We start from the raw sequence: 19,338 nt of genomic DNA, 5'->3' as shown, positions 1-19,338 counted from the left end.
TGCAACAATGGGAAAGAGGCACCGTTTATGTTTTGACAACCTATATCTAATGAGTTATTGATGCTGGAAGTCCGAATCTGTGAATATCTTTCCAACTTTACTGAACTTGGGGCCACTACCACCTAAGGAGTGATATATTTAATTCTGAAAAAAGCATTTAGCCATACTTAAAGCTTTAAGTGCTTTATTAACACGGAACTAAAAATTTTGTATTGTTGTATTGTAATTTTGTCTGTTTAATAGAATTTAATTGTAATTAATGTTTATCTCTATTAAACAGACAAAAATATTGAATGAGATAATTCAGCAATATACAATACATGTCATTATGAAATGAAACAATATTTTTAAAATACAAATATTCAAAATTACAGATACAATATTTTCCAGGATTAAACATTTAAAAAATACAATTAAACAAGAAGAATGTTAAACATTTTAAAAAATGCAAAACATTTCATTGGATCATTAAACCTTTAAAAAGACAAAACATACGTGCTTGTATAGCTCAACAGGTTAGGCGGGTGATTCATATACAGGGGCTGGTCCTCGATGCAGCGGTTCGGGTTCGAGTCCCGCTTGCGACTCTTTGCTGCATGTCTTTTTTCCTGTTTGTCTCTCACTACACCTATCCAATAAAAAGCTAAAAAAGGCCAAAAAAAAAAAGGCAAAACATTTAATTTAAAAATTAACAAGCCGATAAAACATTTAAAAAAACAATTAAACATTAAAAAGACAAAACATTTGGAAATCAAATCAGACATTAGAAAAGAATAAAAGGTGAGAAAAGAGCAAAACTAAACGTTTAAGAAGAATCAAATTAAAGACAAAACATTTGAAAAGACACCAGTTAGACTTTAGAAGATCAAATTAAACAGAAGAGACAATAAAACGATCAAAAAGAGCAAAAACAGATCAAGGTCTTAAAGCGTTTTCTAGTCTGAAATGAAAACATCAAGTTGTTTCTTCAAACATTTCCTCTTTCTATGTTCTTGGTTTGATTGTGGACAGATTTACTAAGAACTCATTTCAGAAAACTGCTTTCCAGATAAAGTCTACTAGTAGTTGAAGGCATTGATCAAACTAATGTTACCTTCTGATCTCCACAAACTTTACTGTTCAGTGAAGAGAATCAAAGTTTGTTGAGGATTTCTAAAAAACCCGCAGGTGAAGGTCTGAGAAGAACTCAGATTGATGGTCTAAATGTGAAATCAAGACTCATGGTCACAAGTTTTAAGGCTTCTGTTAACCAGAAAGTTCAAACTAACAGAGAACTACAGAGAAACTTTTAAAATTTCAGTCCTCAGACTGTCTGAAGGTTCAAACTAAAAGAGAACTACTCAGGAACTTAGAAGATTTCAGTCCTCAGATTGTCTGTCTCAATTGTACGACGCAGTGTGTAACTGTATGCAGCACAGTGAGCCAGCATACTTGTTTCCGTTTTCACGCCGTCTACATCAACGGAATGCACTGAAACTTTGCCCCCACTAGCTTAGCCTCGCTGTAGCACGCAGCTCAAAGGGGCGTGTCCTATCTACTCATTCATATCTATGAGAACAACGATGGCTGCACATAAGGACGCCTGACGTTGATTAGCTGCGTAAATACCATTATATACAGTCTATGGTAAATACGTATGTGAATCGCATCATTGGCTGCAGCAGCCAGTCACCGGTCACTCACTGACTCACATTGAAAAATAGCACAGAATGAATTGTTACGTGTTTATTTTATTTACAATTTAGGTTGGATTTTTTTTTTGTGCGCAGCGCAGATTTTCTGTGCGCGGAGACCGTGTCAGCAGTGCGCAATTGCGCACGCGCGCAGCTTAGAGGGAACAGTGACCAGAGGGTTACCGGTTCGATCCCTTGCCTGGTGAGGTTATGTCGAGGTGTCCCTGAGCCAGACACCGAACCCCTAACTGCTCCTGATGGGCCGTGTGAATGTGATGTATAATGTAAAGTGCTTTGGGTATCGTTACAGGTATAGTAAAGCGCTATATAAATACAGACCATTTACCATATTAAACTGAAGCTTGATGGAATCAGGCTTGCCTATACAGTATAAAACTAACATGATCATAAATAACCATGTTCCATAATAAGTATTAGAAAATCACATGTGCACCGATTTTTACGCCCACGACAAACGGCACAAAACAAAATAGCACCTCTGCTGGGCCAGCTCATCCTCCCTGCACCGCTTTTCTTCAGAGTGTGCAACATTGTGTGTCATCGTGACAGCGATGACGTAGAAGCGTGGTTGTTCACCATCAGAGTATGACACGGGGACCACCGCTGGCACAGACGCGCGGTGCGTCAGCTCCCTAAGCCCTTTCAAAAAAAAAGTCCTTGCATCTCATGTGATTATCTGCCTCCACATTCACTCCTGTCCACTACATACCGGACTGGTATGACACCATTTTGGTTTTACTTTCAAATTTTTTTCCTCCACGGTTTATCTCCAAATCCATCACATCACGATTTTGACGTGTGCACGGTCTTGTTGAAACCACCATAGGCTGTTCTTCAGTTCTATCCAGGAGCCCTGGAGATCCTCTGACCACCGTTTGGCCCACCGTGCATGGGTCTACAGGATGGTGTTGGTGCGTGATGCGATGACAAAGCATCACAGGTCCCTAATCCTGTCCCACGTCCCGGAGATCGCAGGATGTGATTCTAAAATTATGTAACAGCGAACTGCTGTATTTATAGCGCATCTGTGTCCGTCTGCCAGCATCCGCTTATCATTCCTCATCGTAGCCTATCAGCAGGACCAATTCTATCCTGTAATACATATCTATCTATCTATCTATCTATCTATCTATCTATCTATCTATCTATCTATCTATCTATCTATCTATCTATCTATCTATCTATCTATCTATCTATCTATCTATCTATCTATCTATCTATCTATCTATCTATCTTGTGAAATCAGGGTTACCAGTGTGACTTCAATTAGATTACATGTCATCTAGCATCATTTCCCATTATAATACATAGCAGTGCCATTTAAATGGATCTATACAAGACTTCCTATGTGCTATAATGATTTTGAATTGAATTGTTTGATTTTTAAATTCTTATTCACTGATGAAAAAAGAGCAGAGAAAATGCACTTCAAGCAAATGATGTAAAGGACTGAGGCCAAATTGTTCAACAGAACATGATGCCAGTAGTCCACCTCATTGCTCCACAGTGAATTTACAAAGCAGTGGTGTCATGTTGCTTCTTTGAACTGTGTACCTGAACACACCACAGGGGTCGTTCAGCCAGCAAACAGTTGCTCCACCAGCAGCAGCAGCAGCAGCAGCAGCAGTAGTAGTTCTAGTACAGCAGAGCTCCAACAGCCACTGTCCCTCCCTGATGTGTGACGCTCTCTCAGATCTCGTCTCAGGTGATGAGGGGGGCAGAGGTGTCAAATGATAACCATCTGCCAGACTGTAGTATCAGATGGCAGAGCAGTGTGGTAACAGACCTGGAAAAACCAACCCTGTAGTAGTGAGAGTGTGCAGGGAACATCTGGTGGAAAAACTGTTCAGAATCACCCTTAAATCTCACCTCTGAACAAGATTGCCTGGGGATGTGGCCTCAAGAGAAATCTTCCTGTTAAACACTGTTCCTGAAACAGACTATCATTTTGAATATTTAAAATGTTTTCTGGATAAATCCAACTTTACACATGAAAACTGTGCCGGTCATACACCTCTGTCAGAGCTGAAAACAGGAATTCGGAGATCATAAAATGTCTATGCCTTTGCATTTTTGGTTCAAATGATTAGCTTCTGTTATTTGTTGTGTCTTAATGTTAAAGTCCTGATGGTTGTGTAGCAAAAATTCAGGAGGATTAAGCTATATAGTTCGGTTTTAACTAGGCCTAAAGGGTTGAAATTTACCCGGACTGCTCCATTCAGTGTGGTGCTTGCAGGAACAGAGTGGTAATAGTGACCTCTGCTGGTTGGCTGCACAACAATCTCTCTTCTTTTTCACATTTTTTTCTAAAATTATACCTAGTTTTCTTATAAATACATGCACAAACCTCAAATACAGGCACAATAAAGAACACTATTGTCCTATTAAGGTGAATTTCAGATCAAAAGCCTAACAACAGACAGTTATAAACCAATGAAAGACACTTTGTTAGGCAGGTTATATCTTAATTTCGCATTTAGAATTTCGAGAAAGGGGTTCTTTCTGAAACGAAAATGAATACATTTCAGCTCTGTTATGTCACCGCACTCAGAATGATTAAGTTTTAAACATCCACAGTTTCAGCAACATGGTAAGAATTACACAGAGCCATTCAACGTAGCCTGGTGAACAGTGAAAAAAAAGCAAGAATCTTTATTAGCCCCCACAAATTCTTCCATATTAAACATGGACACCTGCATAACAAAACACCTCTACATTATGTTCACTGATAGAGGAAAGGAACTCTATGAAAACAACGCAGTACACAATCAGACATATGAGTAGTTGCCAGCACAACACAATTCAAATAAACCAACAAATTTATGGTGTGTGAAAGTGAGTGTAAAATAAAAATAAATAGACATATGAAGGCAGAAGAAAATAACAATTAAAGTAGGACTATTTCTCCAGAGAAGCTTTAGGAGAAAGTGTTGAGGTGAGCAGAGTTTGTGTTGGGAAAAAGAGGGGGGAAAGTGCTGTATTTCTATAAACAGTAGGCAGACAGACTGGATAAAATATGGACTTAAAGCTAAGGCACCTGGATGACGGATACACTGAATGTAAAACCATCAAGTAAATCTATGTGTAAATGGTGTTGCAATGTAATACAAACAGGAGACAGTTTTCACTGATGTGTGTATATGTTCAATGAAATAATCTTCTGTTTTACACATTCAAAAGGCACACTTGGTAAACTTAAAAGCAATAAAAAAAGGAGGCTAAAGAAAGCAGGAAATAAAATAAATACTCTAAACATACATGAACAATCTGCTTTTAGCAGGTTTGTTTGCTGTCCTAGAAAAACTTACATCCATCCAATCCTACACTGTTTTTTAAGTTATAGTAGTGATCAAATGTTAGTCTTGCAAAAAAAAGAAAGAAAAAGAAAAATCCAGCTACATAATTAGTCATGACTGTCTTCTCTACTCGCCCAAGAAATATCAGCAATAAGGTTTTTCTTCTCTCCTCTCCATCAGTCATTCACTCCGCATTTATCTTAAACCATCTGACAAAGACACCCAGCTGGTGAACAGACAAGCAGCACTGTGTTATTGGAGTTTCAAGGATTTAAAGTCAGCATATAACATAAAGAAGAGAAACCAGACTCATAATGAAAGAATCGCTCACTCGTTACAGTTAGGCTGGCTGTAAAGGTGACATTTAGCACTCTTGTTGCTTTCACGGGTCGAAATTCATCCCTTTTCTGTCCCTGTGGGGATATTAAAGCAGTCTCGTGTGGAATGGAGCTGCACTGGTGTGCTGCTCAGACAGGAGGAAATAAAAAGACAAGTCAGAGGATTTGGGGGAATACAGAGGACTCGTGCCTCTTTCCTTTCACAGTCTTTCCTCTCGCTTGTTCTTCAGTTCCCCTCCATGTTTCACTTTTCTCTCCACCATCAGTCGAGTGAACAGTTTCGGTGACACTAGTTTATCTTAGTGGGATTTTGGACCATTGGGTGTGGCAGTCTGTTGGTATCTAATCAACGGAGACAATTCTGTGTTAAAATGTGATATTTCAGTTGTACTTTTACAACAGATTTCTCATGCTTATGTGTGCATGTATCATTAGATCGCCCATATTTCTCAGTGTCTCCTTTATTCTCTGTTTTCCTGCCGTTCACTTTTCCTCTAGACGTAGGCCTCGGGGATATCAGAGCCATTGATTCTGATGTAGATCTTGGCATCGTCCTCTTTCCTCTGTTGTTCTTTGTAGAGCGTCCTTCTGTAGCAGATCAAGTAGAGAGGCAGCAGGAAACCCAGCATACTGAGAGCAAGGAGTCCAATATTGACCTGGAGGACAACACCAGAATTAGCCATGCCCGAGGGCTTAATTTGTGTGTGCGTGTGTTTGAGTATTTGTGTATTCATACCCAGAATGGGTCTCCCCCCAGGGGTCCCATCATAGCCAAAAACAGGGGTTGCTGCAGCAGAGCAAACACAGCACTGACCAGAGACTGCATTCCTGTTAAACTGCCAAACTGTGAGGAGGGATACCTGAAGAGGCAGACAAGGTAAATTTAGTTTCTCAGTTTGAATTACACCAGATTAAGATAATGATGTGCATGTGTGTGTGTGTGTGTGTGAGGTCAGAGGTCAACTGAAACTTACACAGCAGCATAGAGGCCACCGACAGCAGAGTGAATGAATCCTCTCACCACAGTGTGCAAGACAAATGAAACAATCTGAGAGAAGATGAAAGTAGAAGAAATCAATATTCATCTTCATTTAGGAAGTTCAGTCGGTTAGTTAAAAAGGGTCTTGAAGGAGTAGTTCATTTCAGGAAATTCACAAGTGAGATGAAAAGAGCTAAGCTTAACGGGATGGTATCGATCTTCTCATCTGACTCTCAACAAGAAAGCCGATTTCCATATCTCACAAGATGTCAAATTATGCATGTTCCATATCTCCACTGCATGGACAGTCCAGAGTGTACTGATGAAAACGTATCTGTTCTCAGTTTTGCCACATTCAATGTAAAAAGCGCTGCCAAGAAAAGAAACTTACAGATGCACAATACTGGCTTTTTTTTTTTTTTTTTTTTGCCAGTAACTGATATGTAGATAGATTCCAACTCACCTTGGCCAACTGCCAATGTCAATACTGATATATGCACATATTTTTCAACCTAACTGCGATTTGAGATCTTTAAGTCTCTCCTGCTGTGAAATTAACATATTTTCAAGCCTACTCTTATTGTGATGGCCCACTGGCAGATGCAGACATTACAAAACATAAAAATTTATAAATATACATTTTCACAGGGTAAAATGTGAAAACAACTCCAACTTATATGTAAAACATGCCACATATTTATATTAATACAACTTTTATCTGCTGTTATTTGCCTGTCAATTGGGCCAATATTTTATTTGAAAGCCTTCATCAGTTGATACCAGTATCATCATGCATCCCAACAGTTCAGAATTCTCTAATACTGACAGCTTTGTGGACTGCTCACCTGCAGGGGGAGATTAGGAACCAAGCAGGTGATTCCAAATCCCACCAAAAGGAGGTTTGTGAGGATGAATGCTCGCAGGGCGTTGGTCACCTTCTGAGTCTTTTTGTCTCTGCGCTTTTTCTTTGGTTCACCCCTTATGGTTAATAAGGAAGAGGAAGAGAGGTCAAATGATCAGTCACTTCTCTTATAATTTGCATTTTATAATAAAGGTGAATTTCTTGGTTCCTATCTGGTAAACAGCAGTAATGTCTGGGTCTATAAATGGAAGCGGTTTAAGGCAGAGCGGTTATTCTGTATTGTAAGTGACTACTCAGACTTGACTCACTTGCTGAAGGGCTCCTTTTCTTCTTCTCCATCATCACAGTCCTTCAGTTTCCAGTCCATGATCTGACCAATCACAGGAGTTGTCATCAGGCAGAGCAGCTGCAGCACGCCGAAGATGGAGGAGTACAAACTCACTGAGGGAGGCAAAAGAATAAGGATAAAATGAAATAAAAAAGTCAAGGAGGCAATGAATGTTAGATTTTCAGAAAAAAAGGCAGGGTTAGAAATACACACTATAAAGAAGTGAAAAGAACCTTTTACTTTGTTGATATGACAGAACAGTTAATAATTAGTCCAAGACATTAGAGCCATAGTGAGTGAAACATCACTGAGTATGGAGAACATGTCAGTTCAAAAGCCAATAAGAAGCCATTATGAAGTGACTTTATGGCTAGGGGAGTAATGGAACATGAAAAGTGCATCATGTGAAAGTGCTCATATGATCTGTACTCTTTTGGTGCTGAGGGGCAAAGTTAGTTAATAAGTACAACAAATGGTGGTTAAGATTAAAGCTGAATGACGGCTCAAGGACTGGCTTATTTATATGGACAACAGAAAAGGCCAATAACAAAAGCAGACATGGAAAGAAAAGTCAGGAAATAATGGTAGTGGGTCTGATACTATACGGTGCTGTGTGATGACAAACCGACACAAAATTAGAGGTTAAATGTTAGATGTTGTCAGCTTGAAATGTAACAGTCTACTGATACAACTAAAGACTTCATCTTACCAAGTTCCATCCTTTCCACTGAAAATTTAATCAAAATCAAATGAGTCCACTTGCTTTTCAGTCATGATTAAAAGTTATTGAGGAACACATGGCAAAAGATTTCATATTTATCTACACACAGAGACGGACACATATTTTGAATGAAATGCAGGAAAAACTGACCTTTGTTGAAGTCTCCATCACTGAGCACCTCCAACACGCTGTTCATGGCCCCCATGTAGAACAAGAGACGAAGCTGAGTGACAGACATGGTCACCAGACTGAGAAGGAAAATTGGAGTGCTGATAGTTTTCAAGAATGACTGGGCTGCAGAGGAGAAATTAAAATTGAGAAAGTCATAAATTATGTGCGTTCGTGTGGGAATGTGGGGGGAAAAAACAACTAAAAAGGAAATGATTAATTCTCTTACATTCATCCTTTGGCTTGCAATCCATTTCCAGGTCCATGGTGGAGAGGCACAGATTGGGTCCATCTTTAGTAGCCACCTCCTTCTGCCTTACGTTGCTGGCCACACTCAGCCGGCGGCCCACTGTGGTCACTTGCTGGTAGAACTGCTTCCCTGTGATTTTGTGGTCAAAGCCCAGCCAGCTGAACTTGATCTTCACACTGAGAAAGCAGAGGAGGAGAGGGGGATGAAAAGGAGACATAAAGGAATGGAATTAAAGAACAGACAGCGTGTGAAGGAGAACAAAGCAAAGTAAAGTGACAGGGTCAGGGGTCATGGAGGAACAAGGAAAAGGAAAGGACCAAAGAATGAAGTATTACAAATAAAAAAATGATGACAAGCCCAGCGCAAATCAGTCTACTGGAAAAGTTTTCAGCTAATATTAACACAGATTTACCAGAGGGGTGCGTTTAGTTGACACGTGTGATTATCAGCAAATAGACTTTAACCAGGCAGCCTTACATTGCACATTTTTTCACATGTTGCATAATTATTTGTCAAGCAGTTTTAATGATAATGGCTTGTGCGTGTGCTTGGAAACAAATACAGGACTATATTATTATTATTTCTTTTATGTGTTTCTAAAACACATAAAAGTCAAAGTTCTTATTTTCAACTAGCATAATGCACTACATATTACAGCTGGATTGTTGGAAAAGGCTCGGAGAGAATGAGAAAGCTGTTTCTGCTAGTGACACAAAGCTGCATGTCTTCATGTTTGTAAGTGTTTGTGTCTTTGTACATCTGTGTGCCATTGTCTGTATCTATAATACTAACGTGTAGTCCATATCCTCAGGTCCTGGGAATGGTTCCATCGGCCAGTTGAAGAAGCAGTTCAAGTAGACCAGTCCAGCACAAGCAGCCCACACCACCAGAATAGTGATGAAAGATATGCCAAAGTCATAGATCACCTGTGGACGAAACATGACAGATAAATACAAAATATAGTGGAGGCAAGGAACAGAAGACGTCAGAAATCTTTTAAAATCTTCTTCTGGATCCGCAACTCCATCATAACACATCCATAATGTTTGAAGAAGACCAAAATTTTGCCCTATCTTGAAATGCTAAGTCGTTAAGCAATGATGACTTGTGCATCATTTTAAGTTACTTGGTGGTGTCAATTCAAAAAAACACCATGCTGCTGTAGTGCTATACATAGATGAAAGGCCTTCATAGGAAAAGGATACCTTCACCAGGTTATATCTTGTAATTGTTACTATGCACTCCAGTATTATACTCATTTTGAAGCATTTCAACAATTTGAGGTGATTCGGTGTTTGTTACCTTGACACCAGGGAAGGTGACAGCAGAGGAGGCATAGGAGCCAATCATCAGGGCGATGAAGGTTGAACGGAGGTCACCAAACATGCTAGGGAGCTAAAAACACAGAGAAAAATAGACCAGTTAAGCTTCCAAAATATGGCATCATCACAACCTGTCTTTCATGTATCCAAAAATTAGGGTTTCGCACAGAGTTGCAAGTGAAATGACAAATAATCCACTGTATATGCAAGTATAGAGGGTTAACCAACTACTGTTTGTCATGGTGAACTCAGCTGCAGTGTAGCTGCATGACGCAGACTCATGGTGGAGCAGGTTGTTCACCATCTGCAAGGAAGGTGGTTTGATCCCTGTGTATACTGAAGCAAGCACCTGACTGAATGGCAAAACATTAAAAAGCATTCAGAGTACCACTAAAGTAGAAAAGCTCTAGTGCCGACCCTAATCCATTTACTAGATCGACTATGATGATGGTGTCTACTGACACTAGGGTTGGTGAGTACAGCAGGGACACTCTAGAAAGGAGGCATGACTCTCCAGAAAGGACATCAGAGAAAATAAAAGACAAACTTAAATGGAACCAGTAGGAGCAATATAAAACATAAAACATAACACACACAGCTGTCCAACGCACGACACCAAGGCACCCCTGACAAATTCTATACAGCTGAAACAATCTGAAAGGGTGACTGTGGTGAGGTGACATTCGAGTACAAAAGAGATGAACTGAACATAGAGAATGGTGACAGATAGTTTATTTTTTTCTGTCTTTTGTACCTTTCACTCCCATTTGAGGAAAAAAAAACAGATAGCAGGAGACAGTGGGTGGCAAAAGATGCAAATACAAAGGTATTCACAAGCTGTTCTGTTTGCAAGAGCCTGAACAACAACAAGCACATTCAGTTACGTAAGAGCAGGGAAGCTAAGGAAGAGGTATGTGTTTGTACATGTGCTAAACTGAGAATGCATGTGCACCGAGGCACCCAGGTTACACTATTTCCCAGCACAATCATCATGAGCACTTGGCAAACTATTCCAATAGATTTTTAAACGTTACAGATAAATTGGCAGCTGCTGGGTGAACCTGAAGGTGACCCGACATTGGCAGGGAGCCATTAGTGGCCGCCAAGGGTGGCGAGTGTTACCCCACACCCATCAGCTGAGAACGAGCGCCTGAAGGTCTGAGAAGAAGTCATGATCAAGGAGTCAAGGAGCAAGGTTGAGGCTAATGATTAACCCAACACTGAGAGTTTCTTGTATAGTGTATCAGGTTGTAAAGGAGATGAAGCGAAGTGGGGTGTAAGGAGAAATCATGGTTTTATGTACAGACTCTGAAAGCCTCCATTGGCCGAAGCCTGCAGAAAAAGAGCAAACAAAGCTCTAAATTATGGCTTTACTACATCACTGACATTAACACCCAGGGCAGCGACTAATGAGAGATTTTGTGTGGATGCAACAAATACCACATTAGTGATGAAGGATGTGGCAGTAACAGCCCATGGTGGTATAGAAATAGGGTATTTCATTTGGAGATTTACAGCAGCAGAGCCTCTTTCTGGTGAACGGCATCACCATGGTACAGCCTTGGACTCCTGTGTGAGTCACTGCAGGCTGAACTAATGACAATTAGAGAGAACAGGAGGATGCAGAATGGTTGGGAAGGAATGCAAACAAATGGTGAGGGGTCAGCCCTGTGAACACTGCAAATCATGAAGAGCACCATTTGTTTTTCTCTGCCTGTGGTTCTGTGGTTGTTTGGATTGGTACTGATTATGAGAATAAAGTTAAAAGAAATCTGACAAATTACCTTCAGCACTGTCACTTGAGGCTGTGCTGGTTGCGACTATAGGTTGACAACTTGATTCTGCAATTGTGCTCAGCTACATTTGTTTGTTAATATGAATTTATGTGTTTAGTGTCCATTGTATGCTCATGTCAGTGAACAAACTTTGTATTAAAGAGGAAGAAGATGAAGGGTGAAGAGCGTCTGCTATCGTAGTCTTTCTGATAATAACAACAGATACAGTGGAACATGTTAATGAACCACTGCATTACTTTCTCTCGCTCTAATCATTCTGCTTCCCGCTATCTAAAGCTGACCCTGCAAGTCTACTGGAACACAGAGTTCAGTGTTAGAAGCCCACAAAAAAAAAGAACAGGAGACAGGGTGGAATGCCAGACAAGAGGGGAGGGAGAGGGCGAGCAGGTGGGGAGCCAGCCAACTATTATAACAGAACGGCAACAGTGAGAGAAAAAGCTACGAGGATAGAAAACATACATCTGGACAAACATCGTTAGGCAGGTGCAAAGGCTCTACAGCAGGAGGATTACGATGCACACAACCGTGCACATACTTACTGTGAGAGAGGTGAAGGTCATGCACATGCCCCCGAAGCCATTGAAAGTCAGGGCAATGAAGATAAGGACAGAGAGTTCTGTGAACGAGACAGATGTTCATCAGTCAGCATTATCACTATATGCTGCTTCAGATACAGTGCAAAAATACTCACTTTGACTTACCATTTGGTTTGTAGGCTCCATAAGCAATGAGGAGGCAAGACAATCCAAAGCATGTGCTGAAAACAGATGATAATATCAAGCATTTTGAAAACTTAACTAATAACAAAAATAACATCCACATGTGCCTTTCCTGATGTCATTTAATGGCTAGTTAAATTCTTCTCTGCTTTGCTTACCTGCCCAGCAGTCGTAGCTTGCGAGGCCCATATTTATCCATGACGATCCCCAGTGGCAGTGTGATGGCTGAGAGCAAGAAGGAGCCCACAGTGAAAGCCAGATTCAGCATCTCATCCTGTTCTTTACAGATCAGCCAGCCGTTCATCCGCATTGGCCCGTCCATGGGGACCAGAGGCCTCATCTCCACCCCATCTCCCAAACCCACCACACCACCCTCGCCGTCATAGTAGTCAATGTACTCATCAGATGCCGGCGTTGCCAGAGGTAGAGACAGATTGTAGCTGGTGCTGTTACCTGAAGAATGGCAAAAAAGTAGATAGAAGACAAGGAGTCAGATAGTTTCTTTCAGGATAAGACACAAGTGGAAAAAATGCCCTTTGAGATGGTTCAGGTTGTCACAATGTGCCCATTTTCCTCAGAAGGTGTCTTTTCTGATGATACTCATAAACAAAAACACCATCCACAAGAGAAGACAGTCATGAATAATTACTTGAATGTTCAAGGCTGCGCTCAGTTGTATAAGCAGTTGTGGCTTTGTGTCATGCTGATTCAGTTTGGAGGTTGTGTATTCGATGTGTCATGGTCTTGTGTATTCACAGACTCATGACACATCAGCACATATTGTGGCTGTATGTGAAGAGAACACACACACAGTCGGTTGTGCAGTAAACCTCCTACTAGAAATAACAATATGTCAGCATATAATGTGCACAGACAGCAGAAAAGATACATTTCTTCCCTTAAACACTTCAGGCTCAAAAGATTAAAACATGAAATGCTGTCTGAATTTTGTTTAGTACTTTGGAATGTCAGGGATAAAAAGTGATAAACTGACACTGGCAATAGATTTTACATTATTATCAGAATCTGCAAGAAGATATTGCGAAAAGGTGCAAACGTCCAAGAGAAGTCTGAGTGAGGGAGATGGAGACTGATGAAGCAGCAGTTTGGGAGCTGATTAGTAACAGCTGATATTTGTAGATTACACGCTCTGTGGTATCAGCCACCTGAAGTCACGTGTGTCAAGTATGTGCAGCATGGCATCCCAATGTGAAACACAATGACGCACTTCATGTCAAAGTGCCAAAGCCGAAGGTAGGTCGCTGACTGATAAACTCTATGATGCTTGGTGTTCTAGTGACGTGTGCAGCAAGAAGATTTAATTAGGTGGCATGACACAAAATGAATAGCTCGTTCGGGTCTTCAGTGCGTTTTTATGTTACATGTGTAATCTCATGTGTATTCTTAGCCTCTGATAAAATTATAGCAGACAAGTGTGTCGGAGTCTTTGGTTTTGCCTTGTTTCCACTGATATTTCCATCTAATTTAATTTCATAAGTACACTACCATTTAAAAGTTTGGGGTCACAGGGGCAATTTCATGTTTTCCATGAAAACTCACATTTTTATTCGTGTGATAACATAATTGCACAAGAGTTTTCTCATTTTCATCATCAATTAGTCTTTCAACATGATTAGCTAGCACAATGTACCATCAGAGACAGGAGTGATGGTTGCTGGAAATGGGCCTCTGTGGCCCTATGTAGATATTCCATTAAAAATCAGCCATTTCCAGCTAGAATAGTCATTTACCACATTAACAATGACTGTATTCCTAATTCATGTCATGTTATCTTCATCAAAAAAATGCTTTTCTTTTAAAAATAAGGACATTTCTAAGTGACCCCAAACTTCTGAACGGTAGTGTATGTGCTAAACAATTATATGTTCTATGTATAAATACCAGGAAAAGTGCTTTGACAAATTGTGCCTAAGGGTAACTGGAAATTGGCAAGCCTGCAAAAAATGCTAAACAAACACTCATACATGAGAAAAAGAATACAGTATCATAACCATTTTGATCAACCTATCCAAAACATTGAAGTGGTGTTACTTGATCCAAAATCATTGTATTTCATGCATTTTCACAGTACTGTTCATTGGTAGTTTAGAGTTTTTTTCCCCAGTTTTGTTAAATTACACATAACGATTGGTACGACTGGTAAGTCACAGAAAAAATATATAAATGTACACATTAACCATAAAAAAACACATTGAAACTGTAAGAAATGTCCACTTCAAAAATCTGTATTTGTATGTATGATAGATCATGTACAATTAAAAGCAAATAAAAAGCATAAAAACAATATTTTATTGATATTTGTTGTTATATGAAATGTATATATATATATATATATATATATATATATATATATATATATATATATATATATATATATATATACATGAAAGATTGAAAAAATTGTTAATAATTTTTAAACTGTGACCTTATAGAATTTACCAGTTTCAGAAAATTAGATAACTAGTAAAATCACATTAAAAAAGTATTAATTTACATGTTGACAATAAAAAAAATGGGACAAAAGTGTGCTTAATGTCCAAGTCTATATTTTTATAAATAGTAACTTGTTACTTTGCAATGGGTGGCTGTAAAATTACACAGTTGTATTGATTTAAATAAGCTAAAAAATCTAATTATTTTACGGTAAAATACTGCTATTTTCATTGTTTATATAGTTTTCAAAAATTATGAATTACAAACATTATTCCAACATTTTAAGATGTTTTTTAGGCACCCTTGCTGTCAAATTTGAATTTATTGCTTTTGTTTTTTTTTTTTTGTAAACGCGTACATGAACCTATAAATCATGGCAATGTAATATATTATTTAAAGGAAGACTGGACTACAAAGTTTCCCCATTTAAAACAAACCATTAACCATCCCCCACTTAGACCTGCTGGTTGTCCTCCAAAGCCCAATCTAAACTGTGCAATTATTATCTGTCATTTCACCATTTTATTTTACGGTCTCCCCACCAGTGTTCTGATTTCTACTGTTCATCACTTTGCTATCAGTCCTCACTCTCTCCCTGCCCTTTATCTGTGTACTTTAAACTTCCATATTACCAGTAATAAAAGCTGCCGTGGCTCTCTTTGTTCCTCATCTATCTCATGTCACATGCCTGAAAAGAGCTGAGCTGTTGCTGCTGTCCTCTCCCTCTTATATCATCAGAACAAGATAAGGTGGCTGTAGCAGATCTCCGGGAAATCATATACAGTCTTGGATGCTCAGCTGTTACTTCATGGTGGCACAGCATCATGAAATGTTGCTGTACCTTTGCTGCTAAATGATATTGGCCTTGAGTATTTTGAAACGTTGATGCTGAGTGTCCCTAAAGAGCAAACAAAGTGTCAGATGACACTCTGTAAACTAAGATTACTAGGTAGAGATTGCCAAATGTTTGGAAATAGAATTCTATTCTCCTATAAATCAATTGTGTAAACTCCCTGAGCAAGAAAAATGGAGTCAAAGCACTAATCTGGTGTCTTTAGGCTCAGTAGGGCTCACCGCTGTCAGGCCGTGATGCATGACACAGTGTAACCTCAGGTCCAAAGAATAAGTCTGCCCTGTTTCCTCCTTCACATTCTCTTTCGCTTACTCTCTTCAAAAAGACATGCTGAGGCCAGCCAGACTGCAAGCATCAATCCCACCTTTGTACCTAAAACCACAAAGCAGCTGACGCACTTTGGTCAAAGTGATAAAGAGAATAAGCCTGAGAGAAGAGGGACTTGGTGAGAAGGCAAATGGACAGTTGAGCCAGTCCATCACTTGTTTATCAGTTCCCTCTCAATAAGTCCTGTCTTTAACTTGGTTGCAGCAGCTGTGAGCTAAAACACTCTCAGGGGCAAACAGAATGGGACACTCTGTCAAGTTTATGAGACACTGGAGCCTTTTACTCTTTAACTTTGGACCACTTTGCCTACCTGCACCCTTCTGTTCTCTCTTTGATTTAGCTGATCGGGTTTAATCTCCTGAGTCTCCAAAAAACAGCTCAAAACCCCTTTAGAGAAAACACTTACTCTTCCTAAAGAACGGAGGAGGCAAGAAGGCGGTAGGGTTACGTTACATCTCTTGAATAACAGCTTGCTCCATCCTCCACCCTAACTCAAGAAGACACCTAATGACTGTCAAGGCCATTCTCTTTCCCCAGTCCTGAGTTTAGGTGTAAATGCAGGAAACATTAAAAACAACTGTTAACTCTGCACTATGAGGGCAAAAACTCAAGACCATTTGCTTTTTCTATGAGGCACTGTGGCAATTTTAGCCAAAGGTATGGTGATGCAATGAAGCAAAGGAAGGCTTTAAGTCTAAAATTCTTTCATCAACACATAAAATACACCAAATTTCACTCACCCTCCTCCTCGTGGCAAAGGTAGGAATAGAAGCCTTCTGACTTGAGCATGATGAGAAGCGATCCCCATCCCAGCAGCACAGCAGAGAAGAGCAGATTCTCAATAATGGCAGTCACTGCCATCCACCAGCGCCTGGCAAACGCCGTGGCCAGGGTTGGAGCCATGGTTGGGGGAAGAAAAAGTAAAGGCAGAGAGAAGCAAAGAACCAGAAGAGAGAAATTTGCAGAGAGAGGAAAAGTGAGAGAAACCACCAGAGAAGAAAGGAAAGAGCAAAGAGAGAGAGAGAGAGAGAGAGCCTCCCTGATTGACGCTCAGGATGAAGGATCACGGATCACTTATCTGTGAAGAAAAAAGTGCAAGAGGAAGGGGGAGGTTTTACAGTTAACCTATCACTGATGTCACTGTGGGGCAGGACAGTCCAGTTTTTACAAGATCACAAGATAAATCACTTTACTTTGAACCTAGCTGAAGATATTCAGCTGCACTATGTGAAATGAAATAAAAATGAGCCTATTATACCTGTGAGCTCCATTTGTTGCAACACTTTCTGATTAATCAGAAGTCTCCCTTCTAATTAGATACAGAGCAGATGTTTTACAAACTAACCCAACTAATACTTAGCATGGATAGTGAATTATTAACTTTTTCCTGCAAAGATAATTACATAATACTTTCGCTGGGACAAAGACATTACATCACATTATGAGCAGTAACAGAAGAAGCATCCATGGTGGCATCACACGGTTTCTGCTGTCTGCTGGAAAAAAACAAACTGGTCCAAACTGGACTCAGAGAGAAAAGGGGGCTCACCCCATGGCCCCACTTTCTCTCTCTCTCTCCCTTCCCAATGCAACCCCTAAATGTCCTCTCATGCCCATCCAACCGCAGCCTTTCTCTGCAATTACTGTGATGCACCAAAATATAAAGGAGCTGCCAGACAAGCAATAAACAAATTAGCTCACACAGCCAACCCTTCTTTCTCTCGCTCATATACACACACCCACACAAAATCTGTGCAACCGGTAAAATAAAGCAGAGTTAGCTGCATCTCATGGAAAATGAATAATCAGCTGAGTATATTATAATCCTGAAATAGCCTGTTTCTGTCTCATTTGATTAAAGATACAACTTTCATTCATTCAGTTTTCTACATTTCAAAGCAAACTACAGGTATATAAACCTCCTTACCTCTGCAGGCTGTGAGCAGCACCATCCAGCCACTAACTTTCTGATGTCTTTTGGTTAGGCTTTAGTGACCACTTTTCTGTGAAACCCAACATTTATATACTCTCATGGGCCTCCCATGGCGCCCCCTACTGACCCTTGTCAGTAGGTAAGAGTAATTTAGACAACATTGTGCTGCTTCAGTGCAGGTTTAGTGCAGCTGTGTGCTCATAACTGAAATGATGAGATGGTAAAACATGACATACTGATCTGATTTTATCAAAGTGCACTGGGAAGCCAGAAAGCTCTTAACTGGATGAGTGGAAAGCATTAATCAAGCCAAACAAAGTCTGACTGAAAACATGACTTCTGCAGATATAGTCAACAGCCGTCTGCGTCAATTGCTTGTATTGACAGAGCAGAAGAGCAGGCTGCCCTGATTCAGTTGTTATGTCACCTGTTTACTGTGCCATATGCTTTGTTGACTGTTTAAGTCTTTACGCACAGACTGGCAGGGATTGATGCAGAGTCCATGAAGCCAATGTTGAACGTAAATTCCTAAACTAGGTGATTTCTGTTCACTAATGTCACATTTTATTATTTACATGTGCTGCAACTCTCTCAACATCTTGCACAAGCTCTATCCTTAATGCTAAACTGGCATGACTTCAAGTTTGCATGATCAATAACCTGCCTGCTGACTGCTTTAACCTCTTATCCTGAAGTCCTGAATACAGTCAAAACAACCAATATAATGTCTCATCTGGTTTAAATTCAGTTTCAGCTATTTATGAACTTCCTAACATCTTTTAACTCAACAAAAATTCAACATTTTCAACGCATAAGCCAAATCTGCTTAAAAATGAGGATAATAACAACAAACTGATAGCATGTTCAAACTTGTTTTCATGGTTGGACTATGGTTCAGCTGTAATCAGTGCCAATCAATGAGTGAGTGACAAACAGGGCTGGTATCTAAATAAACATTGATATGGTAATTGTGTTGTTGCTGTGATAAATGCTTCTGATTCAACATGAAAAACACCCACTTAACACAGCTTGGATCTGAGCATTCTCTAAAGCCATTTACATTTATGTTGATGAGACATCTGATCAATCAGTCTTTGATCAATCAGTCTGCTGAGCACCAGCACTCAACCCTCACACTGTTGGAGATACCACACATACATGAACATACCCTTATTTAATGGCTATTTAAGAGTTCATTTCACACATGCAATTAATCACCAGTGCATTGTTTTATTCCTACAAAACAGAAGCATTTATTTTTCTGCCTCACTAAATGAAGGACACCACATATTTTCAAG

General features: G+C 39.8%; 1 protein-coding gene across 2 annotated transcripts; it reads right to left on the bottom strand.

Annotated features, from left to right (window-relative positions):
- Positions 1-5,686: 5,686 nt before the first annotated feature.
- slc43a2b (solute carrier family 43 member 2b) lies at positions 5,687-18,160 on the bottom strand. 2 transcript variants are annotated; one of them, XM_035957765.2, is made up of 15 exons: positions 18,035-18,160; positions 16,848-17,185; positions 12,632-12,926; positions 12,456-12,511; positions 12,294-12,370; positions 9,939-10,031; positions 9,429-9,562; positions 8,616-8,812; positions 8,369-8,512; positions 8,207-8,224; positions 7,478-7,610; positions 7,153-7,285; positions 6,303-6,376; positions 6,065-6,188; positions 5,687-5,984 (listed from the first exon to the last, which is right to left on the bottom strand). In XM_035957765.2, the coding sequence occupies exons 2-15, from the start codon at positions 17,008-17,010 to the stop codon at positions 5,823-5,825; spliced, it is 1,803 nt and encodes a 600-aa protein (XP_035813658.1). In that variant the 5' UTR covers positions 17,011-17,185; positions 18,035-18,160; the 3' UTR covers positions 5,687-5,822. The 2 variants fall into 2 exon arrangements, with proteins under 2 accessions (XP_035813658.1, XP_023147211.1); XM_023291443.3 differs by lacking the exon at positions 8,207-8,224.
- Positions 18,161-19,338: the final 1,178 nt, after the last annotated feature.

This window comes from Amphiprion ocellaris, chromosome 14 (genome assembly GCF_022539595.1).
Source record: "Amphiprion ocellaris isolate individual 3 ecotype Okinawa chromosome 14, ASM2253959v1, whole genome shotgun sequence".
Taxonomy (NCBI): domain Eukaryota; kingdom Metazoa; phylum Chordata; class Actinopteri; family Pomacentridae; genus Amphiprion; species Amphiprion ocellaris.
The sequence above is the reverse complement of the archived record's forward strand: the minus strand, read 5'-3'. Positions and strand labels throughout refer to the sequence as shown.